The following is a 25,667-nucleotide window of genomic DNA, read 5'->3' as shown; positions in this document are numbered from 1 at the left end:
GATTTATCTTTCATGGGCCAACTCAAGTTTTACTATCTCCAGGAAGCCTTTTGTGACCCTCCCTCCCAGAAAGAATCAGTTACTCTTTCCTTCTTTGCCTCAATCTACCTGGAACAGACTCGATCCCACGTCTCTGACACATTTTTGTCCTTCTTTGTTGTGTCTCTGTCCCCAGACTAGATCCTTAAAAGCAGAACCGGATGCTGTCTGAATCTGTCTCTCCCATGCATGAAATAGTGCCTGCCACATGGTAGATACTCTGCAAATATTTGTTAAATGACAAGTTTGAAGAACTCCATAGTACCATGCAGAAGGCAGAGCCATCACTCAATAAAATGTTGTGAAATTTAAGAATACTCTCATTGCCTTTAGAATATTCTCATTGCCTTCTCTGGATCCTTTCCTCCTTCATATACCCCTTCTCCTCCAACTGCCACATCTCTGAGAAGTTGCCTGCTGTCCAATGCTCCAGCCTATGGGACCACAACCACCTTCACTCTCCTAAGGACTCTCTAACCTCAAATGTCTCCTTTTCATTCTCTAATCTTCCATCCCAGAAATGGAAATCCTTTTCTTCCTTTAGGAAAAAGGACCTGTTTTCATTTGAAAAGACAGCAAGGACTTAACCTGAATAAGTCTCTAGTTGGAGAAATTTCAAGAAAAATGGTAAAGGGCAAAGAGGAATTCCAAGCATGCCAAACCAAACCCCTGCCAGGGAGAGACTTGGAAGAATGACTTTTGAGTCCCACTGCTCTTCTCTCCTCTGGCCTGTACACCCATATTAAATAGATTTGCAAGCCAAGGATTTTGTTCAGTATTTATTCAGTTCATCCACTTGTCTCCACCCCTTGGCTTCTTAACCCACAGTGCTGAAATTGGAGCCATTTTGTATGACATGGCCATGGGCATTTTCTTCCTCCTGGGGAGAACAAAAAGGACTCCTTTTAAGAGTGATCTTCTCATCATAATTGCCACCAGATTCCCAGAGGTGTCTTATATCAAAGAAAGGTTAAGAAACCTGTACTAACAGAAAACTTTTAACTTCATCTCAGAGAGGTGTGAATCAATCTTAGAAAACCCTTCCAGAGAAAGACTTTCCCTAGTTAACCCTTTACCATGTTTGCTACTTTTTTTTTATTTTTTCCAAGCTGTTGGTATTCTTAAATTCCATTAGTATTTTCGGAGGAATATTTCTCCCTGAAGTCTATCAAAGTCTTATTAAAAATATTCTTAGTTCCTGGGTGCCTGGGTGGCTCAGTTGGTTGAGCAACTGCCTTCAGCTCAGGTCATGGTCCCGGAGTCCTGGGATCGAGTTCCACATCGAGCTCCCGGCTCGGCGGGGAGGCTGCTTCTCCCTCTGACCCTCTCCCCTCTCATGCTGTTTCTCTCTCTCTCTCTCTCAAATAAATAAATAAATAAAATCTTTAAAAAAAATTAAAAAAAAAATATTCTTAGTTCCTCATGAAGCAAGGTCCCCATATTATTCGCTGGCAATTAGGTCAGTGGCCTAATACCATGAGCATACTGGGAATAAGCTGTACCAATTCCAATTCTTAATTCCTTGTAGAAGCATTTCAAAGGCTACAAATGCATCCCTAGCAGAAAGAAATAAAAATGTAAGACTACACAAGAATAGAGAATCACAAAATCTCAGACTTGGAAAGAAACTCAGAGGTTATTTTTCTCCCTTATCCACAGCCAGTATTCTTATTATACTTTTCCCAACAAATTGTCATTTAATTACTGTTTGAAGGCCTCCAATGACAAGGAATGCACTCTTGCTCAAGGCATTTGCCTTATTGTTATAACCCCTGAATTCCTAGGAGATTCATCCTCAAGGTTAGACAAAATCTAACTTCTGGTAAGACTGCTTGAAAAATCTGGACAACCTGATTCCCTCATGTATCTAGATTGTCCATCAAAAACTATAAGGCAGTTTTGTTTTTTTTTTTAAAGATTTTATTTATTTATTTATTTGACAGAGAGAGACACAGCGAGAGAGGGAACACAAGCAAGGGGAGTGGGAGAGGGAGAAGCAGGCTTCCTGAGGAGCAGGGAGCCCAATGCGGGGCTCAATCCCAGGACCCTGGGACCATGACCTGAGCCGAAGGCAGACGCTTAACGACTGAGCCACCCAGGCACCCCTGTAAGGCCATTTTTGAGTCTTTCTTTTTCCTTAACATGTTTAGACAGCACAGCATCCTGTTTATTTTTCTTGCTCCCCATAGTTCCTGATACTGTGCAGGTGGGAGTCATTGAAAGAATGAATGAATGAATGAGTGTGTATCTCCACTGCATCTCTGTATGATAAGATGGCAGGAAATGCCCAGGATCCTAAGTCAGAAAGACATCTACCACTGTCCAGTGTGACAAGAGTTCCTTAGAGCAATGGGGGAGGTGGTTCTCTGAGGCAGAGTGAGGGGAAGCGGGCATTACATGCCTAGACACTGCCTGGACACCCATCTCCTGTTACAGACTGAGATGTGAAGCCTGAATTTTCACACTGTCCCTGAGACCTAAGCTTAAAACAAACAAACAAACAAACAAGGCACAGGTATCTCCTTGCTTCCTGCACTTAGCCAGGGCTTAAAAAATGCAAATGACTATGGTGTCAAGTAGAACATTCAGGGAAGTGAGGCTTTAGAGTATAAGAAAATAGGAGATCAGGAAGAATTCAAGAATGCCTTCCCAATTAAATAAATTCAAGTTATTTAAAACACCCTGTGTTTCAAAAAATAAATAACACTCTTCATTTAGAGCTATGGTTAAGAACACAAAATATGCTACCAGAGTCAGGGAAGGAGGACTGAATTCTAACTCTTTTACTTACTTGCTTGTGAGATTTTAAGCAAGTTATTAAGTGTCCGTATGCCTTAGTTTCTGGAGCTATGAGATTAATACCACCGACCACATAGGATTGTTGTGAGAATTAAGGGCTGTGCACATTAATTAGAATAGTGCCCAGAATGTGTGTGTGTGTGTGTGTGTGTGTGTGTGGAGAGAGAAAGTATATGGAGTAGTATGTATATGAAATCGAATATTCCTGTTATGCATTATCTGTATCCATAGGTACAGCCTGGCAGGTAAAAATGTGCCATTGAATCACACCTAAAAGATGCTTTGGGGAAAATCTTGCATCTCAGGGCTCTGTAACTATCTTACTATAGTCCAGCCACATCATAGCAGAATGGTCTAGCTTAGAGGAAAGATGGTGAAGCTGATTATCAGGAGATCTGGCTTTGGTCCCAACCGTGTCATGAATTATCTGGCTGACCTATGTTAATCAGTTAATCCATGCTTCAGCGTCCTCAGCCAGACTTATCCACCTCACAGAGACATTATGGGGGCAAAGTTTAAGATATGACAACTTAATATAATGGTTCTAATCATACAAAGGTCTGCTGATAAATAAGAGGTTTAATAACCCATAGTGGTTCCTTTCTCTTTGTAGGCTCATCAAGATCAGATAGTCTTGGAGTGGTTAGTCACTACCCCAGGAACCCTCTCTCTTTTTTCCTTCCCTTGCATTTGCTCTTAGAATGAATGAGTCCTGTTATTGTCTGTGGGACACTTATTATTAATGTACTTCAGGCCTGATTCAACTCACATGCCCACCAGGTTTGATCCTTGCATTAGGCCCACACAGCTTTCTTTATTTTCAGTGTCATAGTCACAGGGCAAGATGAAGCAAAGAAGAATAACACCCATCCCCTACGCCCCACCCCCCAAAAAAGTAGAGCAAGATAAATACCTGGAGTCTCTGTGGAGTCTCTGCCCTAAGGTCTAGAGAGGGCAGAGTGTATGCTGTATATTCCAAGCCTCCTTTCTTCTCTGCCCCAGCACAGTTCATCCTGGGGGATGGTTCTAAAGCCCAGACTCCTCTCATTGTATCGGGGCAAATTACAAGAGGAGGAAGAACATACTCTTGATCATGGGAACCTGTTCTTTGAGACCTGACTACAGGGATGTCCACATCTTTGCCCTCTTTGTTTCTTCTAATAGTTGTTCCATCCCCTAAGATTTTGATCTCACAGTGCCCTTGACCAACAGTCCTCCTCATTGTGAGGTGGAATTACACAGTGAGGGAAGAAAACCTGATTTCTCCTAACAGCTGTCAGAACTGGTGTTCTTCAACAGCCCTTGCATGAAGTGGGCCCAGTTCCTGTACCCCTTTAGCCTTCGCATATTCCATCTTGTTCACATTCTCTTCAAAGTCTGATTCTCAGCACAATGCCCCATATTGCACAGGGGTATGACTCACATACACCACTTCTCTCCAAGACCTAGGCAATTAACTCTTATTAATACAGCCTACATTTTTGCTTTTTGTTTTAACAGCCCTCAGTAAAGGCGACTGCAGCAAAGATGACACGATATATGTGATGAGTGTCCTTCTGAAATTCAGATATGCTTATGATCGTCTCTTTTACACTTAATGGATTCCAGCACAGAATAAATAATAAAGAATTACTGCTACACAGTTGAGGCAAATTAAAGGCAATGCATTTGAGACTTCAGCAATGAATTGACTCTGGCCCTGAATACCAAATGCAAGTCATAAAGGTAAAGTACAATCAGGGCTTTGGCTGGAGGTCCAGGATTAAGCTGCCCAGGTGGAACCAAATTTAGGTTGAAATTATGCAGTGTTCTGAAGGGCACGCACTGTCCCTCTAGCCCACTGTGACACTCCATCAGACTTCATGCTGTCAGTACTCACCATTCTTGCAGAGCAGGACAGCCAGGTAATCCTGAGAAGAAGAATTGATGTAGAGCAAGAGGCTTGGCGCCTGGGCTGTCACAAAGCTAAATGCAATATTTTCCTTGGATGGAGTTGCATCTGCGTAAATCGCTGAGGATGAGAGGCTTATATTTTTGGTCACTGGGTAGGGTTCTTGAAACATATAAGTAACTGAAGTGCCAGCCTCAAAAACAGCAGAAACCTCTGAAAAATAGAAGAGGGGAATGCACACATTGCAACATTTAGCTGATTATTCAGGACAGCAATAACTGTTTATTGTTTGCTATGCATCAAGCACAGCATGAGGGTTTTTGCCTGAATTATATAATATGCTTTCCACAATAAGTTTGGAGTGGCAGAAGTCGTTACTCTTATTTACAGATGAGAAATATGAGGCTTGCAGGGGTTAAGCACCTTGAACAAGGTTGCATAGCTAAAAAAAGAGAGCTGAGATTTGCATCCTGAAGTTTTGTTCCAGTTTAACATACATTTGCTGTATAACTACCATGTGCCAGGCTTATTTCTCAAGAAGCAAAGATAAACTGTCCCTGCCTCCAGCATAGTAGAGATAAAGTTTACTGGGACCTTCTTAGTTTCAAAACTGAGATTCTAGCAGTTCCAGCTTGTGTTTTTCTGGTGTGTTAGGAGGATTATGAGTGGGTCCTAAGTTACTGAGAATAGGACACTGGGAGAAGCAGTGGTAATTCTCATGGTGTTGGGTAAAATATTAGGATCTGTGGAAACAGAAAATAGAGAAGCTGTGGAACTAGTAGAAAAGGCATAGGTATCTAACCTCTGGACTCCCTTTTCTTTTGGGTGCCTAGGAATTGGTATTCAATTCCAAAGATAGCAAAGACGAGAACAAATAAGCCTTCCTATGGGATACAATTCCTATAGCATAACGCATTGGATGGAGTTCTGCCACCACCATGGAAAAAGGCAGCATCTACAAACCAATGACATTCAATTAGCAGGAATGTGCAAATCACCCACCTTCCCTGTATCATGTGCTCACTCCAACTGTTGTCCTTTTAGTTTGTTGGAACGAGCACAGGATTTGGCTTCTGTTCTGGATCTGAAGGCTCATTCAATACCATACTAGCCGTGTGGTCCCAGGTAAGTTAGTGAACCCCTGTGGAGACTGTTTTGACATCTGGTGAATGGGAAACATAACACCTCCACAGTATTTCTGGGTGACTAAGTGAGATATTGTGTGTAGAACACTTATAAGAGATAGCCACTATAGTTGGATCTTGTAGGCTCTTCATATTAGAAGAGACTTTAATCTGAACCCGTCACAGTTTCCTTCACAGACTGTATCTGTTTATTGACTGAATATCCATCCAAATGCTGAGATATTATTTTCTTTCAATACAGGCTGCTCTAAGTTCTCCTTCAATTTTATCTCTATACAGTAATATAGTATCAGGGCATGGAGGAAAGTTTCCTTCATAGTACAACATAGCTTGGATCTGGCAGCAACCCCCTACTATAAAGAGAGCACAATAAACATGAACCCATATTGGCATGATTGATTTCTCTTTTTCTGGAATGATGTAGAATTTTCCTAATTCCCCATGAAACCCCTGATTGAGTTGGTGGCACCTAGAACATAATCAAACCTGGCTTTCCCTTCCTAATTCTATTGCAAATTTGTTCTACCTTTGTGAAAATTCCATAACAGCCTGTAAGAGTGCCAAAAAATTAAAGTTGCATATTTATGCATATTGCTTAGCAGATTGGGAATACCAGTTCATTTTGACTAAAGGTTCAGAGAATGTGTTCTGCATTTATCATTCGGGTTACATTAGTACTCCTGATTACAAAGATATGCGGCAGAGACTTGTGACAGTGAGGATTCCAGTTAATCATCAGCTTGATTCAAGCACTTTCCTTGAGTGAATTTCCTCAGGGACATTTGGCCTGCATTTTGAGCTACTATCTCCTAGTTAACAGAATAATGGCTTTTATTTGATGTTGTGAGTGTGTTCAAATGTAACTGTAATTCAGAGCATTCTGTTAATGAATAGCATATTAGATATGGGCATATATATTACATTTTTTTCTTAATACTTAGGACAGGAAATTAAAATGCAAAGCACTTTTAAACTAGAAATATCCTACCAAATTTCTGTCTTCCTTTCTCCCGTAGTCCCAGTTCTAATTATTCTTAATGTTTAATTATTTTAATGTTTAATATTTTTATACTGTCAATTTTAACATAAAGCTTCCTTCAGCAAAACACCTGGATTCTATTATTCTCTAAGTTTCTTATATTTTATAATCAAAGAGTTTAAGCTCCCTGACCATATTTAAGCTCTCTGAGTGATTTGTCTGAATACACAAAACCACTGGGCTCATTAGAAGAAAAGTCTTAATTTGGATGTGATCATCTATGACCATCATGCTACTCCAAGGCCACGGAAGAAATATTAGCATTATCTATTGAGCACCTACTTGGTGGAAAGAATTATGCTGATTATGTTCTGAGAAGAAAGGACACGTATCAAACAAAACAAAACAAAACACAATGGAAGGTAGTCTGGAGTGTGATGTGTGTGACAGAGACAATGATTCCTAGAGCTGGAGGTCTCTGTGGCTACAATAGCTTGACCAGACCTTATAAAGAGGAACTCCACACTGACCAGGAGTAAAGTGTGGAATGAACTAAGAGAAACAGCTAGGAAATAATGTGGCACTGAAGAGTGTGTGTCTATGAGCCAGCTGTGGAGTCTGACAGATGGGAACTGACACTTGGCTCTGCCCCTTCTCTAACACTCTCACAGGATCCCACTCAACCTCAGCACATGTACAAGTAGAGATGGATTCAATCTTGCAGTAGGTAGAAGGACTGGAAGACATTATGTAGAAGCACAACACATAGCAGGAACTCAATGGACAATAGCTGGTCTAAATAATAGTGATAGAATTTAGAATTAGAATAAGCGTAAGGTAATGAGTAAGCTAGTGATTACCTAGAAATCAGTCAAGGTGTGATTAATTTAGCAGAACATCAAACTAAAAATATATGAAACAACTGGCAATTTGAATGCTGAGTGGATATTTCATAATATTAGACATTATTCATTTTTCTGATGATGATGGTCTTATGGATCTGTGTTTTTAATAAGCTCTTATATTTTAGCAATACATATTGTAATATTTATAGATGAAATGATGTGATATTTGAAGTTTGCTTCAAAATAATAAAGGAGGAGAAGATGTGAATATATAGATGAAATCAAAATGGTCATGAGTTGATCGTTTTTGAAGCTAGATAATGGGTGCATGAGGGTTCTGAAACTCTTCTCCCTATTATCACCAAGAATTGGGTCTTTTTGTAAAGAAAAGTAAAAAAAAAAGTGATACACACTGGCAGGAAGGTAAATATTAAAGAACTTTTCAACAGGTTTTTGGCAACTGGTAAGGCATACTTACATATGCATACTATTTTTTTCACTGAAGTTCCATTAGCAAGAAAATAATCAATCCATGTGTTTATCACAGCATTATTTATGTGCAAAAGTTGGGGCAATCTAAAATTCCAAAACAGGGGTGCCGGGGTGCCTCAGTCGGTTAAGCATCTGCCTTCAGCTTAGGTCCTGGGATCCAGCCCTATGTTGGGCTCCCTCCTCAGCAGGGAGTCTGCTTCTTCCTCTCCCTCTGCCCCTCCCCTTGCTCATGCTCCCTCTCTCGTCTCTCTCTCTTTCTCTCAAATAAATAAATAAAATCTTTGAAAAAAATTTAAAAAAAGAATAAAATAAAATTCCAAAACAATAATAAGAACAAGCACTTAGTGAGACTTTATTTGCCAGGCATTATCCCAAGTGCTTTGTGAAATGCTTATTAAATGTCACCACAACCCTCTGTGATGGATTTTTGAATTTTCTAATTTTATAGATGAGAAAACAAAGAAATTGGGAGGTGAGTTACATAAGTGGCATCACACACTGTAGACTGTAGATGAGCCAGAATCTGAACTTAGGCAGATCAAGTGCAGAATGATGCCACTATTGCTAAGCTAAACTGCTCTGGGGATAGAATGGGTTAAGTAAGCAGAGGCAATCCCACCAGTTGGAATTTATTGCAATCATTAAAACTGATGAATTATATAGAAATCTCTATAAAATGAAATAAAGAAAATTTGATATAAAATGTAGACATGAAATACAGAATTATTGCAGCTATGTTAAGTGCAAAGAAAAGAGCTAGAAGCAAATCAGATTTCCTTTTTAATATGTCTATTTGAGTAATTAGATTTTTTTCTAGGTTCCCAAATATATTTCCAAATAGAATTCCAAATACATTGTCTAACTTTTTAATTAGAAAAAAATAACAAATGACACCACTATGACAATCATATACAGATTCTTCATATAATGGTGGGGGTGCAGGTGGGCTAAAGACAAGTACACATTAATAAATGGTGTTAGAATAGCTGGATATCCGCAGGCAAAAGAATGAAGCTGAACCCCTATGTCACACCATCTACAAAAATGAACTCAAACTGGATCAAAGACTAAATGTAAAAGCAAAACTATAAAACTCTTAGAAGAAACCATGTCCATAAGTCTTTGTGACCTTCAGTGAGGCAATGATTTGTTAGACATAATACCAAAAGCACAAGCAACAAAAAGAAAACAGTAAGAACCAGATGTTATAAGAATTAAAACTTTTGTGCTTCACAAGATACTATCAAGAAAATGAAAAGGGAGAAAATACTTGCAAAGCATATATCTAACGTGAGAATTGAATTCAAAATATGCAAAGATTTCCTACAACTATACAATAAAAAGAAAAAAATAACTCAATCAAAAAATGGGCAAACACTTTAAACATTTCGTCTAAGAACATGAAAAGATGTCCAATGTTATTAGTCATTAGTGAAATGCAAGTCAAAACCACAATGAGATACTATTTCACACAGTCACAATAAGATGTCTTTTATCAAAAGGATGGATAATAACAAGTGTTGGTGAGGATGTGGAGAAATTGGAATCCTTACACTTTGCTGGTAAGAATGTAAAATGGAGCAGCCACTTTGAAAACAGTTTGCCAGTGTCCTCAAAAAGTTAAACATAGTTACCATCTGACCCAAGTAATCCTACTTCTAGGTATATACCCAGGAGAACAGAAAAAGATAAAGCCACACAATATGCACCTGAATGTTAATAGCAGCATTATTTATAATAGCCAAAGAAATGGAAACATCCCAATGTCCATCAACTGATGAATGCATAAACAAAATGTGTTGCATCCACATAATGGAATAAAATACTCTTTGGAAATAAAAAAGGAACAAAATACTGAAATGTTAAGTGCTACAACATGGATGAACCTTGGAAACATTATGCTAAGTGAAAGAAACTACACATTAAAAGGCCACATAGTGTATGATTCCATTTATATGAAATATCCAGAATAGGTAAATCCATAATGACAGAAAATAAATCAGTTTTTTCATAGGCACAGAGGGGAGAGGTGAAGGAGGGGTAGCTACTAATATGTATAAGATTCCTTTTTAGGGTGATGAAAATATTCTGAAATTAGATAATAGTGATGGTTGTGCAACTTTTGTGAATTGCTAAAAATCATGGCATTATACAATTTAAAAGGGGGGATTTTAGGGAAGAAAAAGAGACACACGCAAAACATTAAAAAAAATGAATCCTATTACCATATTCCTATACTGAATGAAATTAGGGTGTTAAAGAGAAAAAAGAAACCAAAAAGATGCTGGATGGGTCTCCAGCCCTGACATTTATTAGGAAGTCATTCGACCTCTGTGAACTTCAATGTTCTCAATATGTTAATATCTTCCCCACTAGGTTGGCCAAGAGAAATGTATGTTGTGGTCAATAATTACTATTTAATTGCATGATTATTATTACTCTGTACTGTAATCAGAAACAGAGAGTAGGTCAATGGATTATAGTTCTGGCCCAGGCATTGGTAATTCCACCCCATATATTTCTAGTATTTACACCCTGTAAAATACATATGCCCTGGGAAATTAACATGGAAGACTAACCCAATCGTGAGCACCCTTGTTTAGGATCATCTCCTAGCTAGTGGCTCTCATTTCCATTCCAGTTCCCCCAGGCAACTGGCATGGCTAGAAGGCTTGGTTAAAAGATTCATCCTACATACTTTGCAGCTACTGCATATAAAGGGAATCATTTCCTTAGATTTATGAGAAAGAGGAGAAAGTTTGGGACTGTGAAATATGAAGCAAGCTGAAAAGGCTAAGCACATATTTGTCTATTTTGCTTATAGATTGAAGTAAAAAGTGGGGAGAGAGCACAGAGGCTATTTCAACATATGCTGCCAAAAGATATGATGATATGGACAGAAGATAATTAATCAGAGTTGTTTCAGGAAAAAAAAAAAACACAAAAGCCAATTAAAAATTAAGCTAAATTTAGAACAATATGATCTATGAGATGTTTGAGCAATGTCCCTGGAGAAATGTAGAATCACACTGTTCTTCTTCTTCTTCTTCTTTTTTTTTTTTTTTTTTTTTTAATTCCAAACACAGGACTTGGGTATAGATCCTATAGAACAATGCTAGTTTAGGGGCGCCTGGGTGGCTCAGTTGGTTAAGCAACTGCCTTCGGCTCAGGTCATGATCCTGGAGTCCCGGGATCGAGTCCCGCATCGGGCTCCCTGCTCAGCAGGGAGTCTGCTTCTCCCTCTGACCCTCCTCCCTCTCATGCTCTCTGTCTCTCATTCTCTCTCTCTCAAATAAATAAATAAAATCTTTAAAAAAAAAAAAAAAAAAGAACAATGCTAGTTTACCTTTGTGAGAAGGCCTGACGGTGTTGATTCTGTATTTGCTTCTTCTGGCCATGTGGGACCAGACTAAGGGTGGCATTTAATTTTTTTAGGGGCAGTTATTCAGATACCTGCCCCAGTGTGAAAATCCAGTGGCACTTGGCTTGTCTTAGCCCATGGTCAACACCTACTGGGATGGGGCCACTTTATGTCAAACTCCATGCAGGGCCCAACACACTGTTGGCCCTAAAATTTGTACCATTCATTTTCTCCCAAGGAGTATAATGATTCTCAACAATAATAAGCAAGTAATTCAATCTAACTGTGGAGAAGGCCAGTGTAAATTATGAAGAGCTCAAATTACAGAGTCCTTCAATGAGAACACTGGGTGTTCTTCTTTTGTCTATTGTTTTTAAGTTCCAACAGTAAATTGGACTAAATAAAGCATTGTTTGGTAGAGGTGTTTGGGAAATGCATTTTAATGAATTGACAAGAATTATGTATAATTGCCATCATTGTTTAAATGTAAATCGTATTTCAAAGTAATTAAAACATTTTATTTTAATAGTTTAAATGCTGCTCTTGAAATATTGTTTACATTATTTGCTCAACAAACATTTTTTTTTTCCCATCAATAAAATAAACTTTAAAATCCTGCAAAGATAGATAGGAGACCTAATCTTTTGACCTTGTATTTGAAAAAATACTAAGTGTTTATATTGAATAATGCGATTTTATAGTTTGTAGAGTTATTTTGAATTTTTCTAGAGAATTTACACCATGACCATCACTCCTTGTTCAAGGTATACATCCATCATGGTTAGTTTTATCAATGCAATGAATTCGTAAGACAGGAGAGGATATAGAAAGACCCTGGGACAGGGATTTTGATCCCTGTGTTCCATTCCCAGCCCCTTGATGAACCAAATGTGAATCTCCAGGCAGGGCTTTTAAAGCTTCAGACTCCACTCACATCACCTGCATAATAGGGAGATTTTACTAGATGCATGGTATTGTTTCTACTGACTTACCTATAAGTTCCCTGTTGTAAAAATACTTTAAAATGACTCAAGCATCACTAAGACTCTTCCGGGGTAGAATCTATAATGCTGCCATTACATGCATGGGCTAAGGAACTGGAACTGGAAAGATTAGTGCGTCCCTCGAGATCGGGCTGATAAGACAGAGATGAAAGTCCACCTCTCCCAGTGTTCAGCTGGCCCCAGCCAAGGAGAGCGTGTTGCACTGTTACTATCCATCCTGTTCAGTCGCAGTGCCAGTGTCCACACACAGTGAAAATGGCTGTATGTAATTATGTTGAGGGGCCACACAGAGTTTTTAAACAGAGCAAAATTGAAGAAGGTAAAAGATCACTTAAGGAGTGCCTAAGGGCATGACGTGATCATGGCTTATAGGTACTGCAATACAGCATGGGGATAAAACAGAGGCATCTACTGTACCTTTTTTGCAAAAGGGTCCTTCATATGGTGAATTGGTGCAATCACAGAAGTACCCACTGTACTTCTCCACACACTTGCCCCCATTGTGGCAGATGCTACCATAAGTGCTGCAATGACCTGGGCATCCAGGCCGGACTCCAGATGTGACCTTTGCCCTCTCTTCCAGGTCCAATTTCTGCCCATTCAAGTGTAAGGAGCGTATGCATCCTAGAAAGCCTTTCTGTCTTGATGATGTTCCCCCTAAGCAGTGAAAAATAAAAAGAAAAAAAGAGTAAGATATCATACAGTTCAATTCTTTTAGGTTTAATATTGACACTGGTAACTGTTAAGCACTATTCTGTTGTCATGTTGTGTTGAGCTTTTCCATTACAGTTTCCAATGAGAATTAGGAATTCAAACAGCATGTGCAAAATGCATGTCTTTCCAGGCTGGGAACCTCCTCACCCCTAACTCCAAAACAACAACAACAACAACAAACAACAACAAACAACAACAAAAAACAAAACAAAACAAAAACAAAAAAACAATGGGGCGTCTAGGTTTCTCAGTTGGTTGAGTGTCCAACTCTTGGTTTCCGCTCAGGTCATGATCTCAGCATCCTGGGATTGAGCCCCATGTCTGGTTCCATGCTCAGCAAGGAGTCTGCTTAAGAATTCTCTTCCTCTGCCCCTCGCTCTGCTCTCTCTCTCAAATAAATAAATAAATCTTTAAGAAGGAAGGAAGGAAGGAAGGGAGGGAGGGAGGGAGGGAGGGAGGGAGGGAGAAAGAAAAGATTATATTTCACATGGAATCCTATAGTTTACAATGTTTAAGACAGAAACTACAGATTACCATGTTTCTTGCAAATGAAATAAAATGTGTCATGACATAGTCTATAGCAGACTTTTGTCTAAAGTAGAATACTCAAGCAGGATTGTCCCTTCTGATGGAATTAGAAGCAAGCTGTTAGGCACACCAATTAGAAAACTGCAACAAGTTTGCATTGCTCATGCAGTGCAATGCAAGCACTGGAAGGTGGGCAGGCTTTAGGACAGACAGACATGGAGTCATACTCCATGTCACTAGCTGATTAGCCATGTTGACCACTGATCACCTCAGCCTTTGCTACATGATCTGTAAATTCAGAATAAGTTTGTTTAGTGTGTTTACAGTAAAGCTTAGGGAAGATCATGGAATACAGTACATACTCAATCATTATTCTTTGCTATGCTCTCTCCTGAGCCCTTAAAATGACTCAGACAAGGAGGTTGTTTATATATGTACATTACATATGTACATTACATATGTATACATATATATATGTGTGTATATATATATATATATATATATATAGAGAGAGAGAGAGAGAGAGAGAGAGAGAGATCCTAGCACTTATCTCCAAATTGTTATTTGGAAGGCAAATTTGTCCTTTTGGATTAAAGAACAGGATTCTAACCCAACTTTCTGCTGCAGGGACATCCTGAAGTTTTCAGAGAGATTCATAATGCTTGTTACAAATTATTCAAGAATGGTGTAGATTCAAAGTGACAGAGGATTTTGTTACCATTGGAAATTCAGGACTCTACTAGCCTAAACCTCTGATGTCAGAAAAATGTGCACTGAGAGACAAAAGCCAAGAAATTAAGCTAAATCCCATCAGCAGGTATTTGTCTGGTGCTCAAAATTATGGGAAATCCCAGAGAAGACACGGGTCCAGCCTGCCTTTAAAGACACAAGTTCTGCTCCAGATTCAACAGTGCGGGCTCAAGTCCACACACATGAATAAATGGAGGGCACCCTCAGGTGTTCAAGATCTACAAAGTATACTAACAGAGACAAAAACAACAGGGGCAGGACAGACTTGTCACTTATTTTCTGTATCCATCAACTCTCCTTTCTGAACCTCATTCATTTCTAGCCCTACAGCTCTATTAAATCTTGATCTAGCAAATGACCAGATAAAAATATATTCCCACCAAGGTGGATACAGATGAGAATTCCAAATGTGTCATCTCAGACCAGGAATATAGACTTTAGACAAGAAACAAAGCAGTAAGTTAAAGAAATGAGTTAGGTAACCTAAACATTCCTGGCATCAGTCAGCCTGGCAGGACAAGGAAATAATTGGAAATGGGTTTGATGGGAGTATAGAGTGGGGTTGAGGGAGTATTGCGACTTCCCCGAATCACACCAGGTCTACAGACACATAAATATGGGGATGGCAGCCACCGGCTGCATCCACAGACAGACAAAGCACTCCAAAACATCTTTTATTCTGAAATAATGCTGAAACTCTACTGTATTTTCAGGTCTGATAAGTGATATTCAAAAAGGCCAGGAGGTCAAACCCAAATTGCGTTCTCCTGTCTGTCTCAATTTTAGTGAGTAAATCTCCTTTTAACCACAAGATAAATCAATTATAAATACAAGCAGATCATAAAGGAAGGCTCATTATTTCCTTCCCAGAGATTGTGCAGAATAAAAAGGGAGGATTTATGTAGTCAAATGTTTTGTCTTGTTTTTTTTTTTTTTTTTTCCCCCTTATTTTGCAGTCACTCCCTGTGGTAGATTTGAATAACTCTTCATATATCTTGTTAGTGGCATTTTTCTTCTAGCAGAGGTTGAGAATGAAAGATCTATTGCACATTTTCTCACGTGTGACTTAGTCAACAAGTTTATAAATGGAGATGAAAGTGGCTGGGGTGGTTTCCCTGGCAGAAATGCACTCCTTGAGGTTTGAGACATACAGATTATGGAGAGAATGATCCAAAACAAGAGGATCACTTCACTCTGAGATGCTGACAAAACATGTGACACAAAGAACTATGAACAAATTGCACAATGAACTAAATTTCAGTTTTCACCTGACTGCTTTACATTCTTTACAAAGGATAAAATCTAGAGGTCAGGCTCCTTTTTTCTTTATGGAGAAGTAATAGGCAGACTAAGAATAGAATATTTCCAGAGAGATGTTCCTTGCCTACACACTCACACAGTCAGGTTGTAGGTGCTCTCCATTTTCTGACGTTACCTGCTATGTGTAGAGTTTTGTTGCAGGTGTGAATCTTCTCTGAACCTTGAATACTCTACAGAGATGCAGCCACAATCTTCCTTCCCCCTTCTTGCTCATCAGTCCTTTCTCCCCAAAAAAGTGCTTTGGATGTGCTCTTCCAGATATCTCTGGTTCCATCTGCTTATGCTTCTTTTTCTTTTTCTTCTTCTTCTTCTTCTTCTTCTTCTTCTTCTTCTTCTTCTTCTTCTTCTTCTTCTTCCTCTTCTTCTTCTTCTTCTTCTTTTTCTTCTTCCTCTTCCTCTTCCTTTTTTTCCAGTGTAGTTAACATATAGTGTCATCTGCTTCTTTATACACCTAGATCCATGGCCCTAGTACAATCTTCCTCACCTCAACTTGATTCCCATCAACAACCTTCTAATTGATCTGTCTACACTCAGTCCTGACTTTTCTCATCCATGTACCACTTTGCAATCAGAAAGATCAACCAAATTTGAAAATTTGATTCTGCCATTCCTATTTAATGCTCTTCAGAGACTACTGAGTGTCCTCACGATCAAGTTCAAATTCCATTGCACAGATGATACAATATGAAAGAACTGGCCACCACTTACCTCTTCAGCTTCCTTCTCCCACATTCCCTTCTCTGACTTCAGTGCACCAGGACTTCTGAACTACTAGTGGCTCCCCAGTCCCTTCTGGTCTGTCTTGACTTTGGATCTCTTCATGCATTTTGCATTTATGTGGTATGTTATCTTCCCCATGAGTTCTACAGCTCACAGTACTCTATCCCTGTGATTATAAACACACACACCTGCACTCATATACACACATCCCTTCCCCACATATCTTCTGCCTCCCTGTATTTATTTTAATTAGTTACCAATTTTATTTTAAATGAGAAATACTTTTAAAATTCTAATAAATTTTTGAAATAATCAAATCTGTTAACCACAAACCTGCTTTCCTTCATAGCAAAGCTCAGCTGCAGCTCTTTTAAGGTAGAGGCAGTTATTTTAAGATGGGGAATCCAATCCCCACTTGGCCACATTCTCCACCAGAACCACTTCATTCATTCATATTGCCTTTCTGGCCCTTGTAGGTATTTGGTTTTTCAACTGCTACTCTAAGATACTTTGTTCTTCACTTGTATGCATCTTGTCTAGAATTCACTAAAACATTTGAGGAGGAAGAACAACAACAAAACTCTAGCATCATCCTCAAAGCAGCTGATAGTCATGTTTTTGAGGCTTTCATTTAATCTGAAAGCTGACAGAGAATCAGAACAATGCTTCTATTTTTTCTTAAAAAAATACATTTCAAACATACTTGTATGCTAGAAACTTTATCATTAACTCACTGAATACCCAAAGGGAAAAAATGTATTTTTCATATTATTTGCATGACCTAGTTGAGGAAACATAGTGCCAGAGAGATTGCTTTGGCCAGAGTCAAGAATCAAACAGATTTTATATGGCAGAGTCAGGTGTTAAACTGTGATCTCTTGACCTTCAAAGCCTGCATATCTTGAAAGCTCTAAAATCCTAAAATGAATGATTTGATTAGACAATTTGAGTCAGTACTATAACTAAGTGATCCTTCTACCTTCTTACCCTTATCTCTAACATGATTTCTTCCAGCAAGTAATATGCATGCATGCATTTATTCTCTTGAGTTTGACCTCACTCTTCCGGATAACTATCACCATTATTTGGCTGGCCTAGCTAGAAGCAATTCTGCATGAGACGCTACAGTTGGCCCTTGGTATCTAGCACGTTCATTATGATGATGTTTCCTTTGACTGAATATGAATCAACTCGTAAAAATGTCACTATCATCATTCTAAGCCTGTCTTAGAAAACCTCCATGTGTCAGGTTCACAAATGCTCATCACTTTCAGAGTAATATCTCAAATTTTTTGTAGTTCTTGGCACGAAGTGCAAAAGCCACTATTTCTTTCCTGGGTGCCTGCTTCTTTCCTTCACATGCTCAAGCAAAATTCCTTTGTTGAGAACTCCTGATAAAACACTGAATGTGCCAGGTTGGACTGCAGAGTCACAAAAATAATAACTTTCCTTTTTTCTATCTTTCTTCCTTTCGTGCTTGGTTTTTTGACCTTGAAGTTGGAGCAGCTGTTTTTTATATGAATTACAATAGCCAACTGAACTACAGGTGCATTTACCACCGAGATTCCAAATTCTAAAGTTGCAGCAGATTTAGCATATACATGATGAATAAATATAAATACACTAACCATCAGTTATCTTCTGCTTTTATCCCACCCCTCCAACTGACAGAGTCTTGGTACCAGAAGGAAATTCTAGTGGAAACTTTAATTCTAAAACATGATTTTCTTAAGAACAAGGCATGCATCTGGTTGAATTTGGCCAGATGTAGTGATTTCTTGCTCATAATCCAATAAACACACACCATTTAATAATACAGGTGACACTAACTGGATGTTTAAAAAGTAAAATAATGATGCAACAGTCAATTTGAACTAAGAGCTTACTTCTTAAAAAGTCTTTCCAAGCACTGTGCTTCACAGACACTTTCTGATTTAATCCTCACTATAAACTGTGGAACCTTGGGGTGCCTGGGTGGCTCAGTGGGTTAAGCTTCTCCCTTCTGCTCAGGTCATGATCCCAGGGTCCTGGGATCCAGCCCTGCATCAGACTCCCTGCTCAGTGGGGAGTCTGCTTCTCCCTCTTCCTCTGCCCCTCCTCCAGCTTGTTCTCTCTCGCTCACTCTCTCTCAAATAAATACATAAAATCTTAAAAATAAATAAATAAATTTCGGAACCTCAAATAAAACACTAATCCTCCTCAAAAAATTGGGAAAGAGACTGTTAACTTAGGATCACTTAACAGCAGATTGAAAGTATTTCCTATTTGTTTGGTGGAAATGAATGCTGTGAAAAACTTTTCAAGAATAATTCAGCAATATGTATCAATAACCATGAAAATATTATTATCATTGGCCTTATTCTACCCTTTTAAAGAAATTTCCCCAAATGGAGCTGGGGGCATTGATTACACCCAAAAATAATTGATTTTGTTCATACATAGTCATTACAAATACTTCATTATGTGCACAAATAGTATAATTGTCTACCTAGAAAATCCTCCCAAAACAATACTGACAAATTATTACAATTCAAATAAAAGGATATGGGGCATCTGGGTGGCTCAGTCGGTTAAGTGTCTGCCTTTGACTCAGGTCATGATCCCAGGGTTCTGGGATTGAGCCTTATATCTGGCTCCTTGCTCAGTGGGGAGTCTGTTTCTCCCTCTCCCTCTGCCCCTCTCCCTGTTCATACTCTCTCTGTCTCTGAAATAAATAACATCTTTTAAAAAATAAATTTATTAATTAAATAAAATAAAGATATAAGAATGTGGATAAATATAAGTATTAGCATACAAAATCAATCACGGTCCTATATAACAACAATAACCAACCGGAAAATGGAATAGCTAGGAAAAAATCTTATTTAATAATAAAAGCAGCAAAACACCTAGAAGTTAACAAGATGTGCATATATGAAGGAAACAATACAATTTTATCTTCACTCCTAAAGAATACCTGAAGAAGTAAAATATGTTTCTGTATGATCCAGTATTGTATAGCTAATTTCTTTAACACGATAAAATCCAATCAATAGCCCCCCAAAATTATTTTCATAGAACATAAAAAGCTAGTTCCACAAGAAAGGAAAATGATTGAGAATAGTTAATACAGTGTTAAAAAAAAAAAGGAGTGAGGTGTGCACGGGGGCAAAACTTGTCCTATTCAGTATCAAAATATACCTTGTAAGTGTGATGTTGGTGTAGTACTTGGGAAAAACAAAATTATTTAAATAAAACAGAAACCAGAAATTCCTGGGTTTTGTTTTTGTTTCTGTTTTTGCTTTTTAGTAAGCTCTACATGCAGTGTGGGGTTGGAACTCATGACCCTAAGATCAAGAGCTGCATGCTCTACCAACTGAGCCAGCCAAACATTCCAAGGATCCAGACATTTCTAAGAAATCCAGAAATAGACTCTTTATATAGAGAGATTTTTTTTTTTTTTTTTACATTATGATATACATTGGAGCTCTAAGTAACTAGGAAAAAGAAGAACCATGAAATAAATGGAGATGGGAAACTATGATTTTGAAAAACAAATAAAATCACAACCCTAACTCAGAACCTTAAACAAATTCCAGGTGCATTAAAGACATAAACATAGCAACAAAATAGGCAAAAACTGAAAGTATTAGGTAAAACACTATATAACAGTTTTAATACACTATTTGTATTGACATGCTATGGTTTCCATGATGTATTTGAGGTAAAAAAAAAAAAAAAAAGGCAAACAAAAACAAAAAAAAGTGAGAAAGCTGTGGTATAATACATATGAATATATTGTTTATGTAAATATATCTACAAATAATAATATTGTACAGTATTTCCTAAGGGTACCTAAATGTATGTAAGAACTTCAACAATGCCTGAAAAATCTCATACGGCTCTAATATTGGTTGCCTCTAATAAGGGTACTTGGAGGTATTAATGACTAATTTTTATTGAGTGTGTATTTACATATTGATTGTATAATTTAAAATAAATCTTTTCATTTATTATGTATATTGTGTATAATGCTGTTGGATCTCCTTTCTCTAAAAGTCATTTTAGAAATAACTTGTTATATCAAGTTTCAAATGAAACTCCTTGTTATAGAATTGTGTATATCTCTAAAAGCCATTTATTAATCCATGTGGTATTTGGATATTAAGGAATACCTTTGACAGCATCAGCATGTTTGTGTCTGGTGTGTGGGTCAGGGTGTATAGGAGGTATTTATCTTGCTACTTGGGTTTTCTGCAAAGAGGCTTGCTTTTTTTGTTATTTTGTTTTCAAAACTACTGGCCCAAAACAAACATTTGCTTTCTTTTTAAAGAATGGTGGCAGGGCACAACATTTTGCCCAGAGTGCTAAATATGCATTCCATGGAAAACCACATTTGGGAATTATTTACAATTCAGGAGGAGGGGAAAGAAACAAGCAAGGACTTGAACTGTGTTTCTGTTTCTGTTGCTAACGTGGAGCCACAGGGAATAGAGCCCACTGTAGTTCAAGGTGGTTGATTGTTGCTTTGCATATCGTTTGGAGGTACCCCTGAAAGAATATCAAGATGATGGGGCAGAAAACTTCCCATAATCATAATTATGGGTCTAGAACAGCCAAGAGAGTCATTTTGACACAACGATCATCTTGCATCTTAAAAAGATGAGAGCCAACTCATGCCTCATTGTGCTCCCTTCTACCAAAGTTTTTGAAGATGAAAAATCAGTATCAAAAAGTTTTAAAGAAAAGTTACAAAGGCTCCTGTGAAAGAGGAGAGATTATTGCCCTTCTTGCAAGAGCAACTGGATGAGAAATGCCATATGAGCCCAGGTCATTACTAGAATCAGCTGGAGCACCTACATTCTTCACAGCTGCTGCCTGGCCAAGTTATTGTTCTATTAGCATCAATGTCTAGATTTCCCATATACTTGGGCGCCTGACAATTGCGGGCTAGTTTTCTCCAGCATGGCCCTACTGAGAACAGATACTGTCCTGGGAGCTAAAGCGCAGACTCATTCAAAGGAGATAAAGTAAAAGTTCTGTAATTATAAGCTTTAAGAATTTTCCCTAATATTTCCCCTGGCCCAGAGTGATTTTATGGGTGATACCAGCACACCCTAAAATATATTTTTTAACAAAGGCTTCAATTCACTAAACAGGATGTAGTATTGGCAGGTCAGGGGCAACCAGTTCTCACTGTCCAATCTTTTAACATTCTCACCACACTTTGATGCATTTCTGCAGCAATCACTTTGGAGATCTTTGTTACTCCAAACTTCTTTTGGGGAAGTGATGGCTGCAGTGTGACTAGGAACACAGCATCAAATGGGAGAAACAACTCTCTCTTGTCAGGAAAAAAAACAAAAAAACAAAAAACAAAAACAAAAAACAAAAAAAACCTGAAACTTGAAATAAAGCAAAAAACATGGATGACATTTACTCAGTAGAGATGCAAATAATTTCTTTCCAGCAAAGCAGATAACTCCAAAGATGGCCTGTTGAACAACACTTTCATGAGGGATAGCCCAGAAGCAGCCTCCAGGTTAGACTTGAAAGCCACACCCCTTTAGCCCTGCTCACACCCCTTGGATATGCACCCCCATACCACATCCTAAGGGACCTGGCTTAAAACCTCTCCTCCCCATTCAAAGCCTGTACTTCTTAAATAGCGAATGGATCTTACTCATTTTCATGCTCTTGTTACCTATCCTAGGGCTGATAACGCAAAATATGTTCAGAAAATATTTGTTAAATGAATTGTGTCCAAAAAAATAGTGAGAGAAGGGAAGAAAGACACAGTGGCAAATGGAGGGACAGGATCCGACACCTTTCAGTGTTTTCTCCCCAATCTGGCAAAATGGTGCATAATCTGTTATGAAGAACTTATTGGTCCTTAGGGTTATTTGGACAGGGAAAGAAGAGAGGATAAGGCTGATACTTGAAAGAACAAAAAATAAACTTTGCTTAAAAAATTACTTCAATTAAAACAAAAACTGAAAATTATTCCAATTAAAAAAAACAAAAACTGGTTTGGCTTTTTGCTGCTGCCTTCCTGGCAGCATGGGCTAAGAGAAAGGCAGTCACTGAAGGTCATGATTACTTAGATGTCTCCACAAATGGGAGTTGGCTGTGGACGGCTTTCAGTTTATTTCATAAAACTTACAGTATCATTGAATCATCAAATGGAGGGACTGGCCTGAGCACCTTCTCTGATCTGACAGGATTTTCCATAAATAAGCTCCTCTTCACCCACCAGAGCACAGGGAAAACAAGAGCAACCGCAAAGGGAATCCAGTGGCAATACCTCAGAGCAAGCTTGTGCGTACCATATAACAATTTGAAAATGGGGTTTTGAAAATCCCTTTCCCTTTGAAAGCTAGTTGCTAAGACAACGACGGCTATAAAGTTCCCTTTTTTAAAGGCCCTACCTCAGCTTTTGAGGCATTCACACATCAGATACACTACCATGTGGGGACAATTTTGCTGATTTGTGCAAAGAGGGGATAAAACCCAGTGTGCGGCAGGATCTCTCCCCTGGGAGCTATTGCACTAATTGAATGTATCCTTTAAATGTCAAATCTCATAAATTTCCAGGCAAAGCAGTGCCTTATTATCCCCCTGGTGTGGGGGCACAAATAATTTCCCATTTAAAATGATATTTTGCTTGCAACTCTTATTTAATAACCCTTGACAGAGAATTCCAAGTAGGAGAAAAAAAAAATGTTCATTTAATCTTTGCCATTGACTTATGAAGTATTGATTATTAAGCCCAGTGTGCAGATGGAATAACTGAGGCTCAGAAAAGGTAAATGACTTAAAATAAAGTCAGTATTAAAAGAGCCAGCATTTGGAACTTTGCATTCAATCCTTTCAGGAATTGATTATACATTTACTGAATTCAAAATATATCAGAGAACCTGCAGCAGGCACAAGGATGTAAAGATAAATTAGGCACTATGTATGCCCACAATGAAACCACTAGAGGGGAGAGAGACAATAACCAGATCATTATAACCTGGTGTGATGGGTAGGGTCACAGGTAGAGGGGTGGAGTGGGAATAGAAAAAACCCATGAGAGCCTTGGGCCAAAATAGCCAAACCTTTATACCCTGGATTCAGATGGTCATTGTGGACACCCTAGCAAAGGATGTGACTTTGTCCAGGTGTTTCTCTATAGCTGAGGCAGTCCCTGAAGGGTAGACACATGAAGACTAACTGCCAACAGCCTTCCCATGGCAGGGCAACAAGTCCTTCTTGAAGAGGGACCTGAGCAGCACATTCCCATATCTGCCATGGGTTCCTAAGCCTCTCTCTACAGCATAAGTAGATCCTGAGACAACCCTCACCATTTAACCTGGTGCATGGATGATGGAGGAAGCTGGATCGAAACGTGGCACTTCTCTCCTTTTCTACAAAATTGCTTTCCACTACACAAGTGATTTTGAAGCCAAATCCCTTCCTTCTTGGATCAGAAGAAACTTGGTAACAACATGTGAACTGAGTGTAAATCTGCCAGTAACACTTTGCAGAGGATTGCGATTACATTTTCTTCCCCTCCATCGCTCTGCTCAAGGGCTTTCTCACCTCCTTCTCTGAATCCTCAGCTATGTCGACAAAGCCTTGGAGAAATTGAAACAGGCTCACTAAGCCGCGGATAGAGTCCCAGCGTCTGCATGCCTTGCTGGGTCCGCTTTTATCCAACCCGGATTTTCCCTGACTGTTAATGCTCAATGGCATTTTGGCTTTGGAAAAAAACATAAACAACTTCTCACCTCCCTTCTGTCCCTTAGATCAGGTCCTTGAACATCCAGGGAGTACTGATTTTATTTTCCATAATGGTCTGGATTTACTTTCTTTTTTTATGATTATCACCCCAGCTCCACGTAAATGACACTGCCCTAATTTTTTTTTTTTTTTTTTTTACCGGGTTATAAATTTTGATGGCTGCCAGTGCCAGAGGAATCAGAGTAACTGCTCTAACATTGGGTTTTTGTGTAGTCTAAATCTCAGGGCTTCTTTCCCTGGGTTTGCTGAAGAAAATGATGCCATATGCCATACTGCACCCTCCTTTAAAAAGACAGTATGACTTGTGATATGTTTTATCAATGGCAATCAATCAATCAAACTAAACAAGAAAACTTTACATTCTCCTTCAATTACCCATTATCAATCCAATGCAGACCAGCATATGATGAAATGAGCTTTATTTAAAACAGAAAGGGTTGCAGATAAACATTTCAAAAAGTTTCTGGAGTATTGAGGGGCAGAAAACACTAAAAATGGGCTATTGGAATGGGTTAAATGCCTTCAAGTCTGAATATCTTAAAGAAGAGACAAAATTTTGCAGGAGGGGGTGATTTAATCATTTACTTCTAATATAAAAATAGAACCAATGTTCTTTCAAAACACTTTCAAGTTATAAGAGTGTGATTTGGTGGAACAGTGGTGTTGGGGAAAGAAAATGCATGGGGTAAAAGCAGGTAGTTCTGCATCATTGTTTCTTTGTTTGTTTTGTTTTGTTTTCTGCTTTTTTTTTTTTTTTTTTAAAGATTTATTTATTTATTTGAGATAGCGAGAATGAGAGAGAGAGAGAGTACATGAGAGGGGGGAGGGTTAGAGGGAGAAGCAGGCTCCTCGCCGAGCAGGGAGCCCGATGCGGGACTCGATCCAGGGACTCCAGGATCATGACCTGAGCCGAAGGCAGTCGCTTAACCAACTGAGCCACCCAGGCGCCCTGTTTTCTGCTTTTTTTTTCATCATAGAATTTTTTATTGAGTGGACACTGGGTGCTCGTCTAGGTACTTGGCCCATAGCAACGAAGCACAGCATTTCTGGGACTTGCCCTGCTGGCATTATGAGGTCTCTTATCAACTTCTTAAACTCATCACAACAATTTCTTATTTTTAACTATTAATGGGGAATATCAGAAATTGCATATTCAATTTTTTTTATTAAGAAAAATAATTCAAGTATACTTGATGTATGACTTACCTTTGAAAAAATAAACATTTTTGGTTAATTTATATGATGTTGAAAAGACAATGATTCCTTTACTTTTGGTTTCCCCACTGATGTAATGTTAAGTAACATCTTCTATACAC

General features: G+C 38.6%; 1 protein-coding gene across 2 annotated transcripts in view; it reads right to left on the bottom strand.

Moving 5' to 3' along the window:
* CNTNAP5 (contactin associated protein family member 5) overlaps positions 1 to 25,667 on the bottom strand; it is a 792,175-nt gene that overhangs the window by 94,898 nt on the left and 671,610 nt on the right. For both annotated transcript variants that reach the window (XM_032412450.1, XM_032412460.1), the window contains exons 18-19: positions 12,973 to 13,212; positions 4,718 to 4,942 (exon numbers count right to left, since the gene is read on the bottom strand). In XM_032412450.1, coding sequence (XP_032268341.1) covers positions 4,718 to 4,942; positions 12,973 to 13,212 — 465 coding nt within the window. The remainder of the gene's footprint in view (positions 1 to 4,717; positions 4,943 to 12,972; positions 13,213 to 25,667) is intronic.

The sequence above is a fragment of the Phoca vitulina genome, unplaced genomic scaffold (assembly GCF_004348235.1).
Source record: "Phoca vitulina isolate PV1807 unplaced genomic scaffold, GSC_HSeal_1.0 scaffold1, whole genome shotgun sequence".
In the NCBI taxonomy this organism is placed as follows: Eukaryota; Metazoa; Chordata; class Mammalia; order Carnivora; family Phocidae; genus Phoca; species Phoca vitulina.
Note: the sequence above shows the minus strand (reverse complement) of the source record. Positions and strands in the feature narration are given on the sequence as shown.